Source organism: Dysidea avara, chromosome 9, assembly GCF_963678975.1.
Source record: "Dysidea avara chromosome 9, odDysAvar1.4, whole genome shotgun sequence".
In the NCBI taxonomy this organism is placed as follows: domain Eukaryota; kingdom Metazoa; phylum Porifera; class Demospongiae; order Dictyoceratida; family Dysideidae; genus Dysidea; species Dysidea avara.
Window position 1 is genome coordinate 10,246,036 of NC_089280.1, and position 19,065 is coordinate 10,265,100.

The 19,065-nt window shown below is 39.3% G+C and overlaps 2 protein-coding genes and 1 long non-coding RNA gene across 3 annotated transcripts; 2 read left to right on the forward strand and 1 right to left on the reverse strand.

Moving 5' to 3' along the window:
• The first annotated feature begins 2,004 nt into the window (after positions 1–2,004).
• LOC136265720 (uncharacterized) lies at positions 2,005–12,082 on the forward strand. The gene is made up of 3 exons (XR_010705701.1): positions 2,005–2,196; positions 10,881–10,961; positions 11,935–12,082. It is a non-coding gene; the product is annotated as an uncharacterized lncRNA (long non-coding RNA).
• A 2,090-nt stretch (positions 12,083–14,172) lies between these two features.
• Positions 14,173–15,600, forward strand: LOC136267467 (uncharacterized). The gene has a single exon (XM_066062630.1). It carries the CDS (start codon positions 14,173–14,175, stop codon positions 15,598–15,600), a length of 1,428 nt encoding a protein of 475 aa, XP_065918702.1.
• Positions 15,601–15,704: 104 nt separating this feature from the next.
• On the reverse strand, positions 15,705–17,794 carry LOC136267468 (uncharacterized). Its single transcript, XM_066062632.1, has 2 exons — positions 17,628–17,794; positions 15,705–17,358 (listed from the first exon to the last, which is right to left on the reverse strand). The coding sequence occupies exons 1-2, from the start codon at positions 17,792–17,794 to the stop codon at positions 15,717–15,719; spliced, it is 1,809 nt and encodes a 602-aa protein (XP_065918704.1). The 3' UTR covers positions 15,705–15,716.
• Between the last annotated feature and the right edge of the window lie 1,271 nt (positions 17,795–19,065).

Here is a 19,065-nt window from a genome sequence, read left to right on the forward strand (position 1 = left end):
TTTTTAATTAAAATTACTTTCAACTGAACTTATTCATCTTGTACCCACATTTGGCTAAAAATAGCTTCTAGATTCAATCTTAATAGCCATTTTCCAAAAATTTCCAGGGGGTCTGGGAGTATATATGCCACCAGATCTAGAGCCCCACTAGCTGGAGAATTCTATACAGCTGAGTGCACATGCACTCCACACACTGGTGAGTCAGTCTACTTGCCCTCTCCACTCACACTTACCCTCTGGACAGCTAGTGTAGTTGGAGCCATGAGACTGTAAATTATGCCATACTTCAAAAGACTAAATTTGATCATGTGCAGCTGATACCCATATGTTTCACTACTAGTTCTTTAAACTGTTAGTCTAAGATTGAATTTTAGCTATATACATGGATGCACCCTAATGTGACAAGTTGTAGGGCATTAATGGTGTCACATAAACAAAGTGACATCATTTTTCACTCTACCAAATTCAATCTCAATAGGCCAATTTTGCAAAATTTTCCTGTGGGGGCATGCCCCCAGATCCCCCTAGATTGAGCATGCTCCGCACGCTGAGTGTGCTTCGCACACTAATTGTATCAACTTTCTTGCCACATATATAAATGTCCATGTTACAGAAGCTTCATTACTTCTTGCAACACAGCGATGAAATTCGAAATGCGTAAGGCGTCACATGGCTTCCTTAATTGGCCACAGAAAATTGTTGAACACATATAAGGAATGTTAACAGTTAAGCACTGAAAGGAGTTGACAATGCATTTTTGTGGGTAAGTAATATGCTAGACCCCATACCATGCTTTACGCTTTTTACTGTTGCAAGAAGTAACGAAACTTCTGTAGCCCCCCTCCCCCTTCTGAAATCCTAGATCCGCCCCTGAGAGTTATAGCAATTTTTCTAAGTGGTGCGAAAAGAAGAAGATAAAAGAAAAATACGAAGTAACCGAGACGAACTTTGAAGGTGCATATCTCAGTGATGGCCTGTAGGATTCTTCTCAAATTTGAAATGGGAGGTGCCCCACCCCGAGGGAGTTTCCACAGCAAACATGGTTAATTTCCGTCCAGCCATTATCAAGCTACGCAGGGGCAGATCCAGAGTTTGGAAAGAGGGGGGGCACCCTGCTGAAAAAGTTGAAGAGCAAAAAAAAAAAAAAAGGTCACAACAATAATAGCTAGTTATCCTTTACCAAATATATTATATCACGTATGTTATGTAAAATAAAATCCTATTTATAGCTTCATAAGTAAGCTGCACTGCCTCATGAACATTGTGACTGCTTTATTAGAGTAATTAACTATATCGTGTGATTATGTTATACAAAATTCTAACTAGCTTAACTACCAAACTAAGTACTTTAACTACAAAACTAGCTACCTTAACTACAAAACAACCTTAATTAATAATTTAGTTCAACAAGTCTATGCCATCTTCTGGGCATAAGCCATAATGCCTCAGGATCATTTTGGCATTATATCGCAAGAGAGTAACTGACAAACGCTGAAGCAATTGTTTCCTTGCTAACTGTCTGGGAATACCACTTTATTAGAGTAATTGACTGCTCTATTAGAGTATCTCGATCTTGTATGCAATTTCTTGAAGGGGGGACATTTGCCCCAAATGCCCCATCCTGGATCCGCCATTGCGCATGCGTGAAAACGGCGTTTTCTTGGTTCCTGTTACTTGTCTTTCGCACGCCTGCCGGTACTGGCTGTACTTGGCCGTACGACACACTATCGGGTTTCTTGATTACTTTATTATAATTTTAGTCTGGCGCCGCCCGCCCCTTCGCATAAAACTTACTTTTTGCGAAGGGGCGGGTGGCGCCAGACTATTTATTATTATAGTATCAGCGTAATTAAATTAGGCTAGGTAATTAAATTTTTTACAAATCACATGAAGAAACAGTGGTTGGGTTGTTTACACAGGGAGGTCGTCGGGTCGAAGGTCGCTTTTTTCTAGTAAACATGGGTGTTAACACGTACGGTATTGTAGCAGGCGCTCTAGGTGGGAGTGGCGCTGTCAGCAAACTATTTTTTTTGCTTGTTCGTGTAGTTACAACTGTAACTAAATCACCGCCTAGTTAAGATCAGTGGCTCTTCTTTTACAATTTCTTGTCAGCCAGCAGTTTTCATTTGGGAACCACGTGTGAAGTTCTGCGTAGCTATATGGACACGACAAGAATGTGGTCCAGGTTGCTGCTGGGTGAGTCAGCACACATTAGATAATATCATAGGCGATCTCAGGGGGGGCCATGGCTCCCCCTACTGAAAAATAACTTATTAAAGATCTTGGGGGAAATGTTGCAGTAGATCTATAGATTGGCATTGTTATTTTTAGCATCTTCCATGTCTTTAGCATAATTTTTAGGCTATTTTCAAGCCTTCAAATTGCAAAATCCTGCAGCTTCTGGGGGTGAACCCCCAGACTCCCCTGAAATTCTACTTTATATTACAACCAGACAACAATAGTTGTGCTGTTCCCTACTTGACCCCCCTGTAGGCGAGCCTGTAGGTCAGGTCTACGGAATCGCGACTGGATAACACAGTCGATTGTACGTGCGTCTGAACATTGTGTACTGCGTGAATTGTGTCTGGCCTGCCTGCAAGGGCTACGCAGTCACGAAAACAGCACTAAACAAGTTCAAATACCCAAAAGAAGTGTTCCGTGAATGTTCTGTTTTACCAGTGAACTTCACGGAATGATTTTTGCCATACGCAATGTCTCGCGCAATGTTCAAACGCACGTGCAATCGACTGTAAATTTATACTAATTACCCGGGATTGGAAACCGGAAACAATTCAATGCAAAAGCAGCGAGCCGTCCTTTCCTTTGATCAGTACGGATTCATCTGGCCGAAGAAGAACGAAGAGAAAGGGCAGATAAGCCTTCTAGAAGCGGACATGAAAAGGATTTCTTAGTAATAGTTAGACACTCGCAATAGGTGTCTTCGAGGATTTAAAAACCTGAGGTGACGTCAATAATTACTGAGGTGCAGCCGAGGTAATTATTGACGTCACCGATGGTTTTTAAATCCTCGAAGACGCCTATTGTGAGTGTCTAAGTGTTTTAGACAATGGCGTAGAAGCAGTGAGTTAGTATAGAGAGTTTCCATTGTAAACACCTAGGGTATTTCAGCGAGCAAAAGATGTGAGGTCGCGCAAGCCATGAAGCGCGAATAACTGAAGGTTTGTAAAGTCGATAAAAAGTATGTTTGAGGCATTATAGATACGTGTGAATGGCAGCAAATGGGAATAGCCAGTGCCAACATAGCTGTCTTGTTCTACAGAGCGTGCTTTAATATGGCGAAGGCCACAAACTGAATTAATGGCTTGTACCACGATGGTCTATAAATCTACTGAGCTACCCACGATAACAGCGTTCCTGAGTGTAATTTCTTTGTAATAATCTGCTCGCAATCGCTTGGTGTTTACTGATGTGCGAAATACTAATTGTCCACAAAAGGCTAATTGCATTACTGTGGGCCACATTGTGGTTGTAAACAACTGTCGGGTGTCTTACCAGTGAGACACCTGATACCAGGTTTCTTCGCAAATAAGAGACCTCCACACATCAAACGAAACGCTGCATACCATTGTCTAATTATGGTAAGAGTTATACTATTGTTTTACTGGTGTATGATCGTCTAAATTTTGAGAGCAAATCTCGTAGAATACTTACGTTTTGTGCAAAAAATTGTTCGCACCCTCGAGGTTCGGGGCTCTGAGAGCACGATAGACGCGTTCTTTCTCCGTGTAAATGGTACTGATTTAAAGCTAATGCGTTAGCTGATCCACTCATGTAAGTCAAAACGATCAGTGTTCACAGGTTTTTTTAATAGATAAAAAGCCTGTGAACCCCAAACTGTAGTACTACAAAAATGCTTACTTCACAGCATAGGCGGCGGAAAGGGGGGGGCTAGGGGGCTAAAGCCCCCCTAGGTCTGCTGAGGGGGGGCCTAGCCCCCCCTCAGAATGATATCACACCGAAATTATCTTTCTTGGAGTGGGGCTGAAAACCGTGATAAAGATCGAGATACTCTAATAGAGCAGTCACTCTAATAAAGTAGTCAGTGTGTAGCGAGCTACGTAAGGATTTTTATGTAGTTTATCAGCTAGAAATGGTAGCTGGTGAGGTGGAAAGCTCTTGTGAGTTGGTTGTGACCTTTTTTTTTTTTTTTTTTTTTGGTCTCACCTTACCAAACTATAGAAATAAGTCTGGGTCAGCTCAGCGGAGCCCCCCCTCATATCAACTACTTCCTCCGCCGCTGCTTCACAGTTCATGTTGAAGGTCGCTTCACTCTACAGTGTAACCTTTCTAAAGACTCAATATCAGGTGTGGTGTCAGTGAAGGAAGACATAGGTATAGGCAACAGCAGCAGAGACACCTTTTACACCTCTCAGCGGGATGGACACTGACAGAAAGTAAGCCTAGAACGTCTATATAAAGCGATGCACTCTCATCCCTTAATGTATTATATAATGTGTATGCATATATACTTTGTTTCCTACAGAGTGGATTGTGGATTGATACGATCCAAAAATTAATTTTCTATATATAATTATTTTGAAGTTAAGATGATGGACCATTAAGGAACACTTTTGTGGATGTAAATTATATGCATAACAGAAATTCTGAGACATTGTGATACACGGCTAGCATTAGAAGACAAACATACTGGAGTTGCTCTTGCAGAAACATTCCCTTTGTGTGAATATAGTTACTAGACTTCAATTTTTATTTTGCACCAGTATTTTTATCAATGTATTGCTGTAATCGCAAAATAATATAGCATTGTGAACAATTACATATGGATGTTCGGTATTTTCTTACATTATATATGCTATTGTACGAGTCTCTATGTAAGCTTTTTTTTGTTGCTGATTGCTTAATTGTTTTGGTTGATTTCAACCCAGAAGCTTGCATGTGAAAATCCACAAATTCGCTTTGAACAGTGCTTCATGTACATTCTCTCTCACATTCTAATTTTATTACGTAGATGTCTACAACTTAGCCGGCAGCATAATAAAGAGCACTGCCCTCAATGTGGTACAACTGGCTTGGCAATTTTAAATCAAAACTGTGTGAAACTGGAGCTGTTTTTCAGCAGCAAAACACCAGCCGTCTAGCAAACAGGCTCTGTGTCACTTCCTTTTGCTTCTATTGCCTCTGTGGACTTAATAATAAAAGCATCATCCTTCTGAATACAAAAGTGTCTTCTGCCTTGGCACCTGTAATGAAAAAACCAGAAACAGTATTTCATTCTGGCAGTCATCTATCACCATACCACACAAAACACTAAATGACGGTTTACAAATGAATATTAAGCTACCTAATACTGTAGTACTTGTCCCTATCATTTATTTAACAATGACGACGGTCCATCATCATTCCCACGCATTTTTTTCTTCATTCTAGCATGAGTTCTTTTTCTTCCATCTTAACTTACACGGACTAATGTAACGGAGTTATGCTAAACTAAGTTAGCTCTTTGCAATGTTGCGTGAATCTGTTGATTGGTGTTAGTTGCCTCTGTTTCCAATCCCGGGTAAGGTATATATTATCTAAGGTATATACAGATTATCTTTGGTCAGCATTAATACGTTGTAGCCACTGTTTAATACAACACTCGTTAGGTATATCCTAATCAGTTACTGATTATTTTTAACCTCTCAGCAGTTACACCCTTTTGACTTGACCATTTTTCCAGATACTTAATTTGTTAAAGATCGAGATACTCTAACAGAGCAGTCCGAGATACGTAGAAGGGTCAACTTATCCCTAAAGAGCAGTCAGCAGTTACACCAATTTTACAGTTAATTTCAGTCAGAATTGATTCCAGATTCAATATCAGAATGCTAAAATTTCCTGAGGGATTCCCTCAGGCTACCTATTTTGGAATGAACTTGCATGGCCACGTGTGACCTGATCACAACCTTAATACGGCTCTGATAATGAGTCAGTACGTTGCAATGACAATTTGATCAAGACACACGGTAGTGTGTCGTGCGGCCCAAGAAGCCGGCGCGCCACACCGTGAGTATATTTACAGGAAGAAAGTAAACGCGATTTTCACACCTTTGTAGCTCCGTGATTCCTTATCCTATTGAAACCAAAGTTGCTACAGAAGTGCCGGCTAGGTAGGGGAGTCCACATACCAAATGTGAAGAAAATCTCTCAGGCCATTTCCGAGATACGAGCGGCCAAAGTGAAGGAACAAGCTTAAGCATGCTTTTATGCTTTTTATGGTTGTGCCAGGCAAATAATGGCTTGAAAAGCTGCCAATCTTATAATGAAATAATGGAAATGGGCCGCCCGCCCGCATGCAAATATGCTTGAGTCCAGGATGGGAAACAGAGAATTTATTTGGAGTGGCCTAAACAAGTCACCTTGTAGAGAGTTCAGCTACAACAAGTCACTCTGTAGAGAATTCAGCTACAAACAAGTCACTGCGTAAAGGGTTCAGCTACAAAAAAGCTACCTAGTAGAGAGTTCATCTAGATCAGCTACAAACAAGTTACTTTATGCAATGTTCAGCAACAAGTAAGTCACTCTGTAGAGAGTTCAGCTACAAACAAGTCACTCTGTAGTACAAACAAGTCACCGTGGAGAGAGAGTTCAGCAACCAATCAAAAAACCACCATGTAAAAGAGTTCAGCTATACAAACAAGATATAACTCTATAGAGAGATCAGGTAGAAACTTAACAGATCACACTGTAGAGAGTTCAGCTAGAAACAAGTCATCCTGACTGAGTAGAGAGATCAACTAGAAAACATCACCTTGTAGAGAGTTCAAATCACCCTGCAGATAGTTCAGCTACAAACAAATCACCCTGTAGAGAGATCAGCTAGAAGAAGTCACCTTGTAAAGAGTTTAGCTACATAGAAACTACCATGTAGAGAATTCAGCTATAAACAGATCATCCTGTCGAGAGTTCAGCTAGAAACAAGTCATCCTGTAGAGAGATCAGCTAGAAGAAGCTACCTTGTAGAGAGTTCAGCTACAAAGAAACCACCATGTAGAGAGTTCAGCTACAAACAAATCGAATTGTAGAGAGTTTAGCTACCAACAAATCACCCTGTAGAGAGTTCAGCTAGAAACAAGTTATCCTGTAAAGAGATCAGCTAAAAGAGGTTACCTTGTAGAGTGTTCGGCTATGAACAAACCATCATGTAAAAAGTTCAGCTGCAAACGAATCAACCTGCAGAGAGTTCAGCTACGAGAAGATCGCCCTATAGAGAGTTCAGCTAGAAGAAGTCACCTTGTAGAGAATTCAGCTGCAAAGAAACCACCATGTAGATAGTTCAGTTGTAAACAAATCATCCTGTAGAGAGTTCAGCTATGAACAGATCACCCAGTAGAGTTCAGCTAGAAACAAGTCACCCTGCAGAGAGATCAGCTAGAAACAAGTCATCCTTTAGAGAGACCAGCTAGAACAAGTCACTTTGTATGTAGAAAGTTCAGCTACAAAAAAATCACCCTGTAGAGAGGTCAGCTACAAACAAATCTCCCTGTAGAGAGATCAGCTAGAAGAAGTTACCTTGTAGAGAGTTCAGCTACAAAAGAAACCATCATGTAGAGAGTTCAGCTGCAAACAAATCACCTGTAGAGAGTTCAGCTACAGACAAATCACCTTCTAGAAAGATCAGCTAGAAGAAGTCACCTTGTAGAGAGTTCAGTTACAAAGAAACCACCATGTAGAGAGTTCAGCTACAAACTAGTGACCTTGTAGAGACATCAGTTATCTTGTAGAGAGTTCAGCTACAAAGAAACCATCATGTAGAGAGTTCAGCTGCAAACAAATCACCTGTAGAGAGTGCAGCTACAACCAAATCTCCCTATAGAAAGGTCAGCTAGAAGAAGTCACCTTGTAGAGAGTTCAGCTACAAAGAACCATCATGTAGAGAGTTAAGCTGCAAACAAATCACCTGTAGAGAGTTCAGCTACAAACAAATCTTCCTGTAGAGAGATCAGCTAGAAGAAGTTTCCTTGTAGGGAGTTCAGCTACAAACAAATCACCCTGTAGAAAGATCAGCTAGAAGAAGTTACCTTGTGGAGAGTTCAGCTACAAAGAAACCATCATGTAGAGAGTTCACCTGTAGAGAGTTCACCTACAAACAAATCTCCCTGTAGAGAGATCAGCTAGAAGAAGCTACCTTGTAGAGAGTTCAGCTACAAAAGAAACCATCATGTAGAGAGTTCAGCTGCAAACAAATCACCTGTAGAGAGTTCAGCTACAAACAAATCACCTTCTAGAAAGATCAGCTAGAAGAAGTCACCTAGTAGAGAGTTCAGTTACAAAGAAACCACCATGTAGAGAGTTCAGCTACAAACTAGTGACCTTGTAGAGACTGACATCAGTTATCTTGTAGAGAGTTCAGCTACAAAGAAACCATCATGTAGAGAGTTCAGCTACAAACTAGTGACCTTGTAGAGACTGACATCAGTTATCTTGTAGAGAGTTCAGCTACAAAGAAACCATCATGTAGAGAGTCCAGCTGCAAACAAATCACCTGTAGAGATTCCAGCTACAAACAAATCTCCCTGTAGAAAGGTCAGCTAGAAGAAGTCTCCTTGTAGAGAGTTCAGCTACCAAGAACCATCATATAGAGAGTTCAGCTGCAAATAATCACCTGTAGAGAGTTCAGCTACAAACAAATCACCCTGTAGAGAGATCAGCTAGAAGAAGTTACCTTGTGGAGAGTTCAGCTACAAAGAAACCATCATGTAGAGAGTTCAGCTGCAAACAAATCACCTGTAGAGAGTTCAGCTACAAACAAATCTCACTGTAGAGAGATCAGCTAGAAGAAGTCACCTTGTAGAGAGTTCAGCTATAAAGAAACCATCATGTAGAGAGTTCAGCTGCAAACAAATCACCTGTAGAGAGTGCAGCTACAAACAAATCTCCCTGTAGAAAGGTCAGCTAGAAGAAGCCACCTTGTAGATAGTTCAGCTACAAAGAACCATCATGTAGAGAGTTCAGCTGCAAACAAATCACCTTTATAGAGTTCAGCTACAAACAAATCTCCCTGTAGAGAGATCAGCTAGAAAAAGTTTCCTTGTAGAGAGTTCAGCTACAAACAAATCACCCTGTAGAAAGATCAGCTAGAAGAAGTTACCTTGTGGAGAGTTCAGCTACAAAGAAACCATCATGTAGAGAGTTCAGCTGCAAACAAATCACCTGTAGAGAGTTTAGCTACAAACAAATCTCCCTGTAGAGATCAGCTAGAAGAAATTACCTTGTAGAGAGTTCAGTTACAAAGAAACCACTATGTAGAGAGTTCAGCCGCAAAGAAATTACCCTGTAGAAAATTCAGCCACAAACAAATTGCCCTGTAGAAAGATCAGTTAGAAGAAGTTACCTTGTAGAGAGTTCAGCTACAAAGAAACCATTCTGTAAAGAGCTCAGCTGCAAACAAATCACCTGCACAGAATTCAGCTACAAACAAATCACCCTGTAGAGTGATCAGCTAGAAGAAGTTACCTTGTAGATTGTTCAGCTACAAACAAATCACCCTGTAGAGAGATCAGCTAGAAGAAGTTACCTTGTAGATTGTTCAGCTACAAACAATTCACCCTGTAGAGAGATCAGCTAGAAGAAGTTACCTTGTAGATTGTTCAGCTACAAACAATTCACCCTGTAGAGAGAGCAGCAAGAAGAAGTCACTTTGTAGAGTGTTCAGTTACAAAGAAACCACCATGAAGAGTTCTGTAATAAATATATGTGAGAGGTTCAAGTAAAATCCAAATTTTATTTCTTTTGAACAAATCTGAAAAAAATGCAGATTGAAATTTAGCATTATGATGTCATCAATATGACATCATCATTATGATTTCACCATGCACAAGATTTATCAAAATTAGTTATTATGTTGATACGACATTCCTCACGGACTAAATTATATAATTGTATTTAAAAAAATAAGTTTTTAAAATACGGCAATAATTCTTTGATTTTACTTGAACCACTCACATATGTATTATATATATAATTTGTACATTTACTGATAAATATTTAAAGTACATCTGTTTCATCTTTTCTTCTTCCTGTAGTAAAGAAAAAAAGACAGGTTAAAAAAGTCCCAAAGCCGGCCTATCGCCGGCTTTGGGGTATGCAAATACAAAAAGAAGTGAAATCTAATCCAAAACAGCCAAGCTGTAAAAAAAGGGTGCGGCCCTCAAAAAGGCTATGGTGAAAAAAGATGTGAAATCCAAGGTGGCGGCCAAGAAATGGCTGTGATGGTAGGTTAATGGTAAAAATTTTAATAATGGCAATTTAGGTGAATTTTTTGCCAAGACCAAGCGGCACAAAAATTCACCTGAATTGTCGTTATTAAAATTTTTACCATTAACCTACCATCACAGCCATTTCTTGGCCGCCACCTTGGATTTCACATCTTTTTTCACCATAGCCTTTTTGAGGGTCGCACCTTTTTTTTACAGCTTGGCTATTTTGGATTAGATATTGTTTATCAACACAGTGAGTGAGAATGAAGATATAAAACTGTCTAAGGATGTTTACATATGTTAAGCAGACTTACTTTAGTGATGCACTAAATTTAGATTGACAAAATTAGTTTGTGAATTGATGAAATCAATTAACCATGCATTTTGCTGGTTCGGTGTGTATAAATTTAGTGAAAAAATGTAAACGCTAAATCACTATATTTACGTAGTGTATCACTAAATTAAGTTGGCTTAAGGTACACAATCTATTGCAGTAGGCAGTGCATGTCTAATACAATTTTTAAGGAGTAAAATATAGGATAACAATGAGAATTCTCCTAACAAAAATAACCTTTTGTTAGAGTACTGGGCTCCATTGCTAGTACTTGTATGTATATTTCTTTTTTTTAAAACTTATTTTTGTATTTCTATTTAATGCAGTGATAACAATTGCTAGCTTGTTGGCATTTTCAGAAGGAACTCCTGGTACTTTAACCATCACTGATTTGTCACTAATTTTTGGTGAGTCGTGTTCATAACATCTGTATTGCTAAGTAGTGTATTAGTTACTCTAACTGCACAACTGTCTATGAAATACAAGCCCTCAAAGTTTGGCTTACTTTCTTCCTTTTTTTTCTTCTTTTAGGGGCTTGAAGGCTTAGATTATTTTTTATGCACTATACTATACAATAACCATTATGTGTGGCTTCATTCTATAGAGTGTATAACAGTGAAATCACATAAAGCTTGATGCAAATCTCATTGATGTTCAGACGACTGACTATATATTGCATTAATGTCACACATACAGGATAAACCACTTACAGAAATAACTTAAAAATCAGTCTGTGCATAGAGCAAACTAACCTGGTGTAAAGCCAAAATCATGGGTAAAAACTCCAATAGAATAGTCACTGTGGTCTACAAAGTGCAACAAAAGTTTTGAAAAAAAGGATGAGCAGGTATTAAAGCAGAGGCCTCCACACCTTAGCAGAGGCCTCCATAAACAAAGCAGAGCCCAGTGGTTATGATTGGCTTTGAGATACGTACTGTATGATCCATACAAAAAACAGCCAAGCTGTATAAAAAGGGTGCAGCCTTCAAAAGCCTGGGTGAAAAAAATTGTGAAATCAAAGGTGGTGGCCATGAAATGGCTGTAATGATGTTCATGATAAATGATATCATTAACATTTAAATGGCTGCAAACTTTGATTAAGCAACCTTTTCACCCAGGCCTTTGAAGCGCTTACACCTTTTTAATACAGTTTGCATGACATAACACTAAAAGAGTCCTTTTGAGTAAACTGACGTATGTATATACCAAATTCTACCAATTGAACTTATTGATAGTTGGTGGTGACAAAACACTATTGCTCAAAAGTACATAAATTTTTCTATATTTCTGTGCATTCATATTCTTCTGTTTAATTATGGCACTTCAAGCAAAGGATTGATTCTGTTTTGATCTTAGTGACAGCATACATTATTATTGCAGTGGAGTATGCTGGTACCATTGAAATCACAGTGAACCGTACTGGTGGTACAACAGGAATGGTGCAGGTAGACATTGTTTCGACAGATGTCACTGCCACAGAAGATGAAGATTACATTCTACCAAATAATATCATACAATTTGATGATGGACAAACTTCAGCTGTCATTTCGATCAACATCATCAATGATAACATAGCAGAGAACGAAGAGGTGTGTTATTTATATATTTTGTTTTTATGTGTGTAGTTGTTTGGTACCTAACGACTCGGTTTATTAGACTTTGTGCTTGACTACCAGTTATTGTATAAAGTAGTGCGCTATCAATTATCTGCACTTAATGATCTAGCAGGAGCTTATGAGCCTCTGAAGGCAGTGAAGGATCAGGAAACTGAGTTCCATGTCAATCCAAATTGTGTAACAGCATTTGAAATAAATTGGTTTACGTCAAACGCAAATAGTTACATAATCGACATGTGAGATTCCACATACAATGATGGACACTACAGCCGCACTGATTGAAGTTGAGGTAGAGACCAGTTCACCACCATTGAAAGAGAAAAAGACTTCAAGAAAGACTCAAGCAACATCACATACATTGTCAAAGAAGCTTCTATCATGCCTTGGGGTTCCTTCATTGTCTAATTGTGCATGCTTTGCTGCTGGTTCACTCATTCTACATCTCCTCTGGCTTTAACTGTACAAAGCTCAAAGTGGGAACACTACCCAGCCATCTTGTAATGTCGTCATGCACAATTCCATGTACGGCTTTAAATAACAAGATTGTACTTCCTTTATATGGAAACTAATTGGAGATTGATTTGGATTTTGTGATGGTACCTGGCAGGCAATGTAAGCTTCATGCTCCTTCACCACTTTCGGCAGCTCATAAGCTCCTGGATCTAGTGATATGCTTTAGTATGGTAATATCTATTACATTTAATTCAGGATATTATTATGAATAGCAGTGACTTTAACAACTACTGCCTACATAGAAAATAGAGGTATTTTAACACATAGTATTATGAAAATCAGTATTTTTGCACGCTACACTTCAAACAGTATACTTACTTGAGTATCATGGTGTTCCCTATAAATTGCTAATGATTATAAACTAACATTCACCTTGCACAAGCTCATGTCATCACTAGTCTGAGATTGTCCTGCTTTGATGTTATAGAGTCTTCTCTAGTGGAATTAATTAATTTATTTATAAAGTTTTGTGGACCTTCTGTTATGTGCAACAGCAGGGCCATGAGCAACTGAGTAGTCACCAAATAGTGTTAACTAAATTTAACAAAAACCACTTGTTAGAGTATTCTCATAATCCTCCCATGGTATCCAATGAGAGGTAAAACTTTGAAATTGATGGCATATATGGAATTCAGGTTTCATGTAATTTAGTCTCAAAGGATTTTCGTTTACTCAAAAGTTGCATCATTCAACTTGTTGTTTACAACTTACACAGTTTACATAGCCTATATATACCACCTCACCTTACACCGACCACAACGTGTGACTGTATGGGTGTGGCGCCTTGTGATGGAATTCATACTTTGGGGTGGAATGTTTATGTAGTATGAAAATAATAAATTCTGTATTGTGTTTATTTGTATAATAATTATTATGTGTAATAATGCTCACAACAGATTAATGTTTACTGTGTTATAAATTTACAGAGTGGATGTACAGTGTATCTATGTAAAAACAGCCTAGCTGTATAAAATGGGGGTAGCCTTCAGAAGCCTGGGTAAAATGAGTAAGGTGGTGGCCATGAAATGGCTGCAATGACGTCAATGATAACAAACTTTTATGACTCTGTGTATTATAAAACTTATTATCATTGGCGTCATTGTAGCCATTTCATTGCTGCTACCTTTGATTTCAAAACTTTATTCACCCAGGCTTTTGAAGGCTGCACCCTTCCATGCAGCTTGGATGTTTGCATGGCTTTTTTGTGTAAGTTAAAGCACTGTCGTGAGTGCTGTATGGGAATTATAGCACTCAAAGAGTGCTATATTTCATCTCAAGATCACTCTTTGAATGCTATATTTCCTTACAGCACTCATGCCAGTACTTTAACTACTATAGAGAACCGTTGACTTGGGGCATGCATAAGATACATGAAATAATTACAAACTCACCAAATGGTCTTGAAATGGCACGTATTCATTACTCTAATGCGCATAATTAGAAAATACGGTCGGAGGGGCATGCGTATTATTTGGAATAACTCCTAGTAATGACTCACTCCTGCTGCGTGCCAGGTTGCTCAAATCGATCGGACAGAGAAACAGGTCTTTCTTATTTTAAGTTGCCGTTAAACAGAAAAGCCATTTTGAAGCAATGGATTCATGTGATCAGGAGGACAAATCTACCTATAAATGGCAGTACTCGTGTTTGCAGTATTCATTTCGTGAATGCAGCTGGGCGTTTGTTAAGGCCAGACGAAGTTCCATCTCTTCACCTTGCGGTGAGAAGCACAGGCGATAAAACTGCTACTCGAAAACCCCCTAAAGATTGCCCCTTTGTCGAGCCACAGCCCAGGCACACCAGCAGCTGCAGCCCAGAAGTGGGGATCCCAACCTTGAACTCTACAGAAAGTGATGCTACAAACGTGTCAGTGTGTAGTAAGTGTGAGAGTAGTCAAAGGGAAGGGCCAAGCATAGAGGAACTAGAGCGTTTGCTACGTGAAGAAAAGCAAAAGAACACTAGGTTATTGGAGGAGCTTGCTAGTGCAAACAGCAAACTGTTTCGATTAGAAAACATTAAAAACAATGACTCTCAAGTATGTTATTATACAGGGTTTAGTTCATTCTTTGCCCTCAAGAGTTTTTATGATTATCTTGGGCTGGCTGCAGATCACCTGAGTTATTCACATGATGGTCCCATTCCTGATGAACAAGTTAAGAGATGTCGATCAAGAGCACTACCTCCACTTGAAGAATTCTTTATGACCATGCTGCGTTTACGTGCTGGCCTTTTTGAGCAGGACATTGCTAACCGATTCCAAGTTAGTCAGTCAACAGTATCCAGGATAGTTTGCACTTGGATAAATTTTTTGTATCTACAACTCAAAGACATTCCATTGTGGCCACCCAGAGAACTAGTACAAATGAACATGCCCAAACGATTTCGAGAAAAGTACCCATCAACCAGAGTCATCATTGATGCCACAGAAATATTTGTGGAACAACCACAGTTACCAGAGCTTCAAAAAATGACATTTTCTAGCTACAAAAATCACAACACTTTCAAAGCATTAGTTGGTATTTCACCAGATGGTGCTATAACTTTCGTTTCCTCACTATATCCAGGCTGTATTTCTGATAAAGAGTTGACAAGGAAGAGTGGCATTCTTGATTTGTTGGAAGAAGGGGACTCAGTTATGGCTGATAGAGGCTTTGAAATTGAAGAAGATCTGATGCTTATTGGAGTGAGGTTAAATATACCTCCATTTTTACGTGGTAAAAAGCAACTATCAGAAAATGAATTAGTGTCCACTAGAAGAATTGCATCCCTACGGATACATGTTGAAAGAGCCATGGAAAGGATTAAGAATTTTCATATATTTGATTGTACCATACCTTCCTCACTGACAGATATTGCAGATAGAATCTTTTTTGTGTGCTGCATTCTAGCAAATTTTTCACCTCCTCTGTGTAAGTAAACGTAAATTATTGACATTGTTTACGTATATTCTAAAAACCTGTATAGTAATGATATTATACATATTACATAATTATGCACAAAAAAAACTTATTATATCTATGTACAATGCATGTTCTATAAATAATAACTGGGCTTGTGTTCCGGGGATATAAGCTCAGGTAAAACATGTTGCATGTAGTAATCGTCAAGTTGACTACAAAAAGAATCCTCCCATAAAGGGTCAGGGTAAATCCTTTCAATTGCAATGCCACATGTGGTATACACGCAAAAATCACACCACTTAGATTTTGGTGAAACATGTAACTGCAGTTGTATTTGGTGATAATAACTGTGTGTTCTTTTCAGGTGTAGCTGTCCATCAATAATGGAGCAGTAGAAGTCGGCATTCTTACAAGCCTCACGAGGATGGACAAATGCCTTAGAATATGGACATTTGAACTCAGCTATGCCCTGTGGGTTTGTTACAGATGGATCAGTAACCCATGCATCTGGTGAAGCTCCAAGCCAGCATTTCCTTGGATGTACCACAAATCCTGCCCGAGTGGCTTCAATGCCATGATGACCATCTTTACCCATGACCTTGACATATTCTTGTCTTGCCTTGTCCTCATTGTTGATACCCCAAGCGATAGGTTTGGGTAGGTGCTGCATGACCTTAGGATACATACAAAACTGAAGCAATGAAACAGTCCTTTTCTTCTGCAATAAAATACGGCCACATTTAGAGCCAGTGATTCTCAGACGACGTGCATCGTGCCATTTGTCGCACTCAGATTGCTGTCTGGTGCATGATTCTAAAGAGTCCCTTTCCTCAGCTGTAAGTATCAACTTCTCCAAAATATTCTGCTCAACTGCAACTGCTGGGATCACAAAAAGTTGGTTTGGCGAAGCTGCTGTGTTATTATCACATTCTTCATTGCCATTCAGGTCAATATCTGAAACTTCATCACTTCTGATACAATAACAATGATCAAGCTGAATTTTGTCAACTGATGGTAGAATAACATTCAAGAAACTCGGTAGCTTTTCAAGCTTCAAAAGATTGCAACGGAGTTCCTCTAGCCTTTGTGGGCAAGGAGTTCTAAACTTCAATGGCCTAGGATCAAATACCGCCTTCGAGCCTCTTGATCGAAATTGTTCTGGTTTTAATTCTCGACGACGAGCACCAAGTTGGTCTACTGGAATTGGTTCTACACGTTTCCCACATGGCTGGTTCCATTCCTGCAATTTGTCTGTGCAAGTCATGTACTCTGGCAAACACCGTACTCTGCAAAAGTCCACTAAAGCATAGGAAAAGGCACCAATGTGCTTGCAACTTCCTTGTGGTGCAACTCCAGCAGGGCATCCACATTCAGCATAAAAGATATCACAACTATTCACATTCAACACCATCTTGAGAAAGTAGACTCTGTCTTTTCTCATCTCGGGTAAGCACTTGGCTTTTAAAAAGAGGTTATCTTCTGTAGCACATACCTGAATTCCTTGAATGTGTCCACATCGAAACAAGTTCTCTGCAGATGAATTGATTGCTTTGAAATCATCAGCAGGAAGTCCATCAGAGACAGATCGGTTTACAAAATATGATACTATTTCACCGAAAGTAAAATGGAACTTGTCGGTGATCATAAGAGCCTTTATGAACTCTTCCCATCCACTTTCTGGGAATTCTAAGTCGGTGCAATCAGCTTGATTATTAATGTCCACTCCTTTAGAATCAATCTTATTCTTGATTCCATATTTAATACAAGCCTTCACCCTGTGTAATGTATATATGGACACTAATAATTATTCCATACACAATATAAGATGAAATATTAATGCAAACATTAAGCAACATATCCTACATGTAATAAGCAGGCTCTCGTGTAAAAATACCCTAACAGATGTCGACCCCGGGAATAGACCTTCGTTTAAGCGTAGTTGTAAAACCTACGTATACAGGATAGCTATAGTACAGGTCTCACCACAAGCGTATGTGGGGGATGCCACTACAAACACGTATAAATAAGCCTATGAATATCTTACCTGGCGATCAATTCAGCCTTATTCCCCTTCGTTGGTGCTTCCCTGCTGGCGAGCCAGTTCTTCAATTCCGTAACCTTCATTTTAGATAGCCTTTTGTCGTCTTCCACGAGGTTTTGTCGTCTTCCGCGAGGTTTTCCATCATCACAGTTATTTCTTTTAACGCACATGCCCCTCCGACCGTATTTTCTAATTACGCGAATTTGAGTAATGAATATGCGCCATTGGTTATCATCTGTGGAATAGGCATTGTGCCCATGTTGCACTTGTAGTAACTAAAATTGTTGTTCTGGCCTTGGGTGAGCCTAGTTCGTCTTCTTAACAATTAAAAGTTTTTGATTGTGGTATTTAATAATGTATTCCTAGGACATGTCCTTTTATGTCAAAAAGCATAGTAAGAACTTCATTGTTGCTGACCATCATCTAAACCTTCAAGTATGTCTCTAAAATTACATCCAGTGCTTCTGCTCTTACTGGTTGGGTTGACTGATCAGCCAGTGCAATAAGGCTATCAGCCTACATTGGCTTAGTTGATTTGTTGTACTGACCAGAATGGGTGACACAGCAAAACTCAGGTACAGATACTAAATAATACTGACTGATACTAACTCCAGTATCACTGTAAGAGAGCCGCACTGTCGAGGTAGTTCACTTAATAGATTAGTTATAGTTTAATTAAAGATTAAGTAAAACACTACACACCACACGCTGGCTATTTGTACAAAACAGAATGCAGCCCACTGTGCAGTTCTTTGGTGGCCTGTTATCTCATGCTTAAATCCTGCTCATTCACACCCCTCCCCCTTCTGTTTGATGGAATCTGGGAGAGGGTGTCGGCGTCAGGATTCTCCCATTCCTTTTTATTGGTGGACCTGGATTTTGAAGGGCTGCAGTGTTCTTTTCCTTCTGTGATGAACTTCTGCAGTCTCTTATCTTTATCCACTTCACAACAAATGACTATCTCCACGTTTGCTTTTCTCCAGTAGACTTTCTGGCTTCACAAAGGGAAGGTACTGCCTTGATATGTGTCCATGATTACTAGCAGATGAGACGTTTCTTGTTTTTCTTCAGCTTCTACATTTTACCTATATATGGTTGTCTCACTGGTTGCTTCTTTCCATGGTAACTAGTAGATTTTCTTGTTATGACTGTAAGAGTATTGTCATCTCTATTTAATAAATCCCCAAGTTCTGGTACATCGGTCCACAACAACACTGACTGTGGTAGCTGCTGCCTCCACAATAACCACTTTCCATTGTACACCAATCTCCATAGTAGCATCAGGGTACTTTACAACATCTACATGTGTGCAATGCACAGTAACAGTTCTCTTTGGATCATAATTCTTCTCTTTCACAAGATCACGTATCACCATAGTCTTTGAAAAACCAGTATCCAATGCAATTGATTTTGATTGATTGATTTTTGATTTATTATTTAT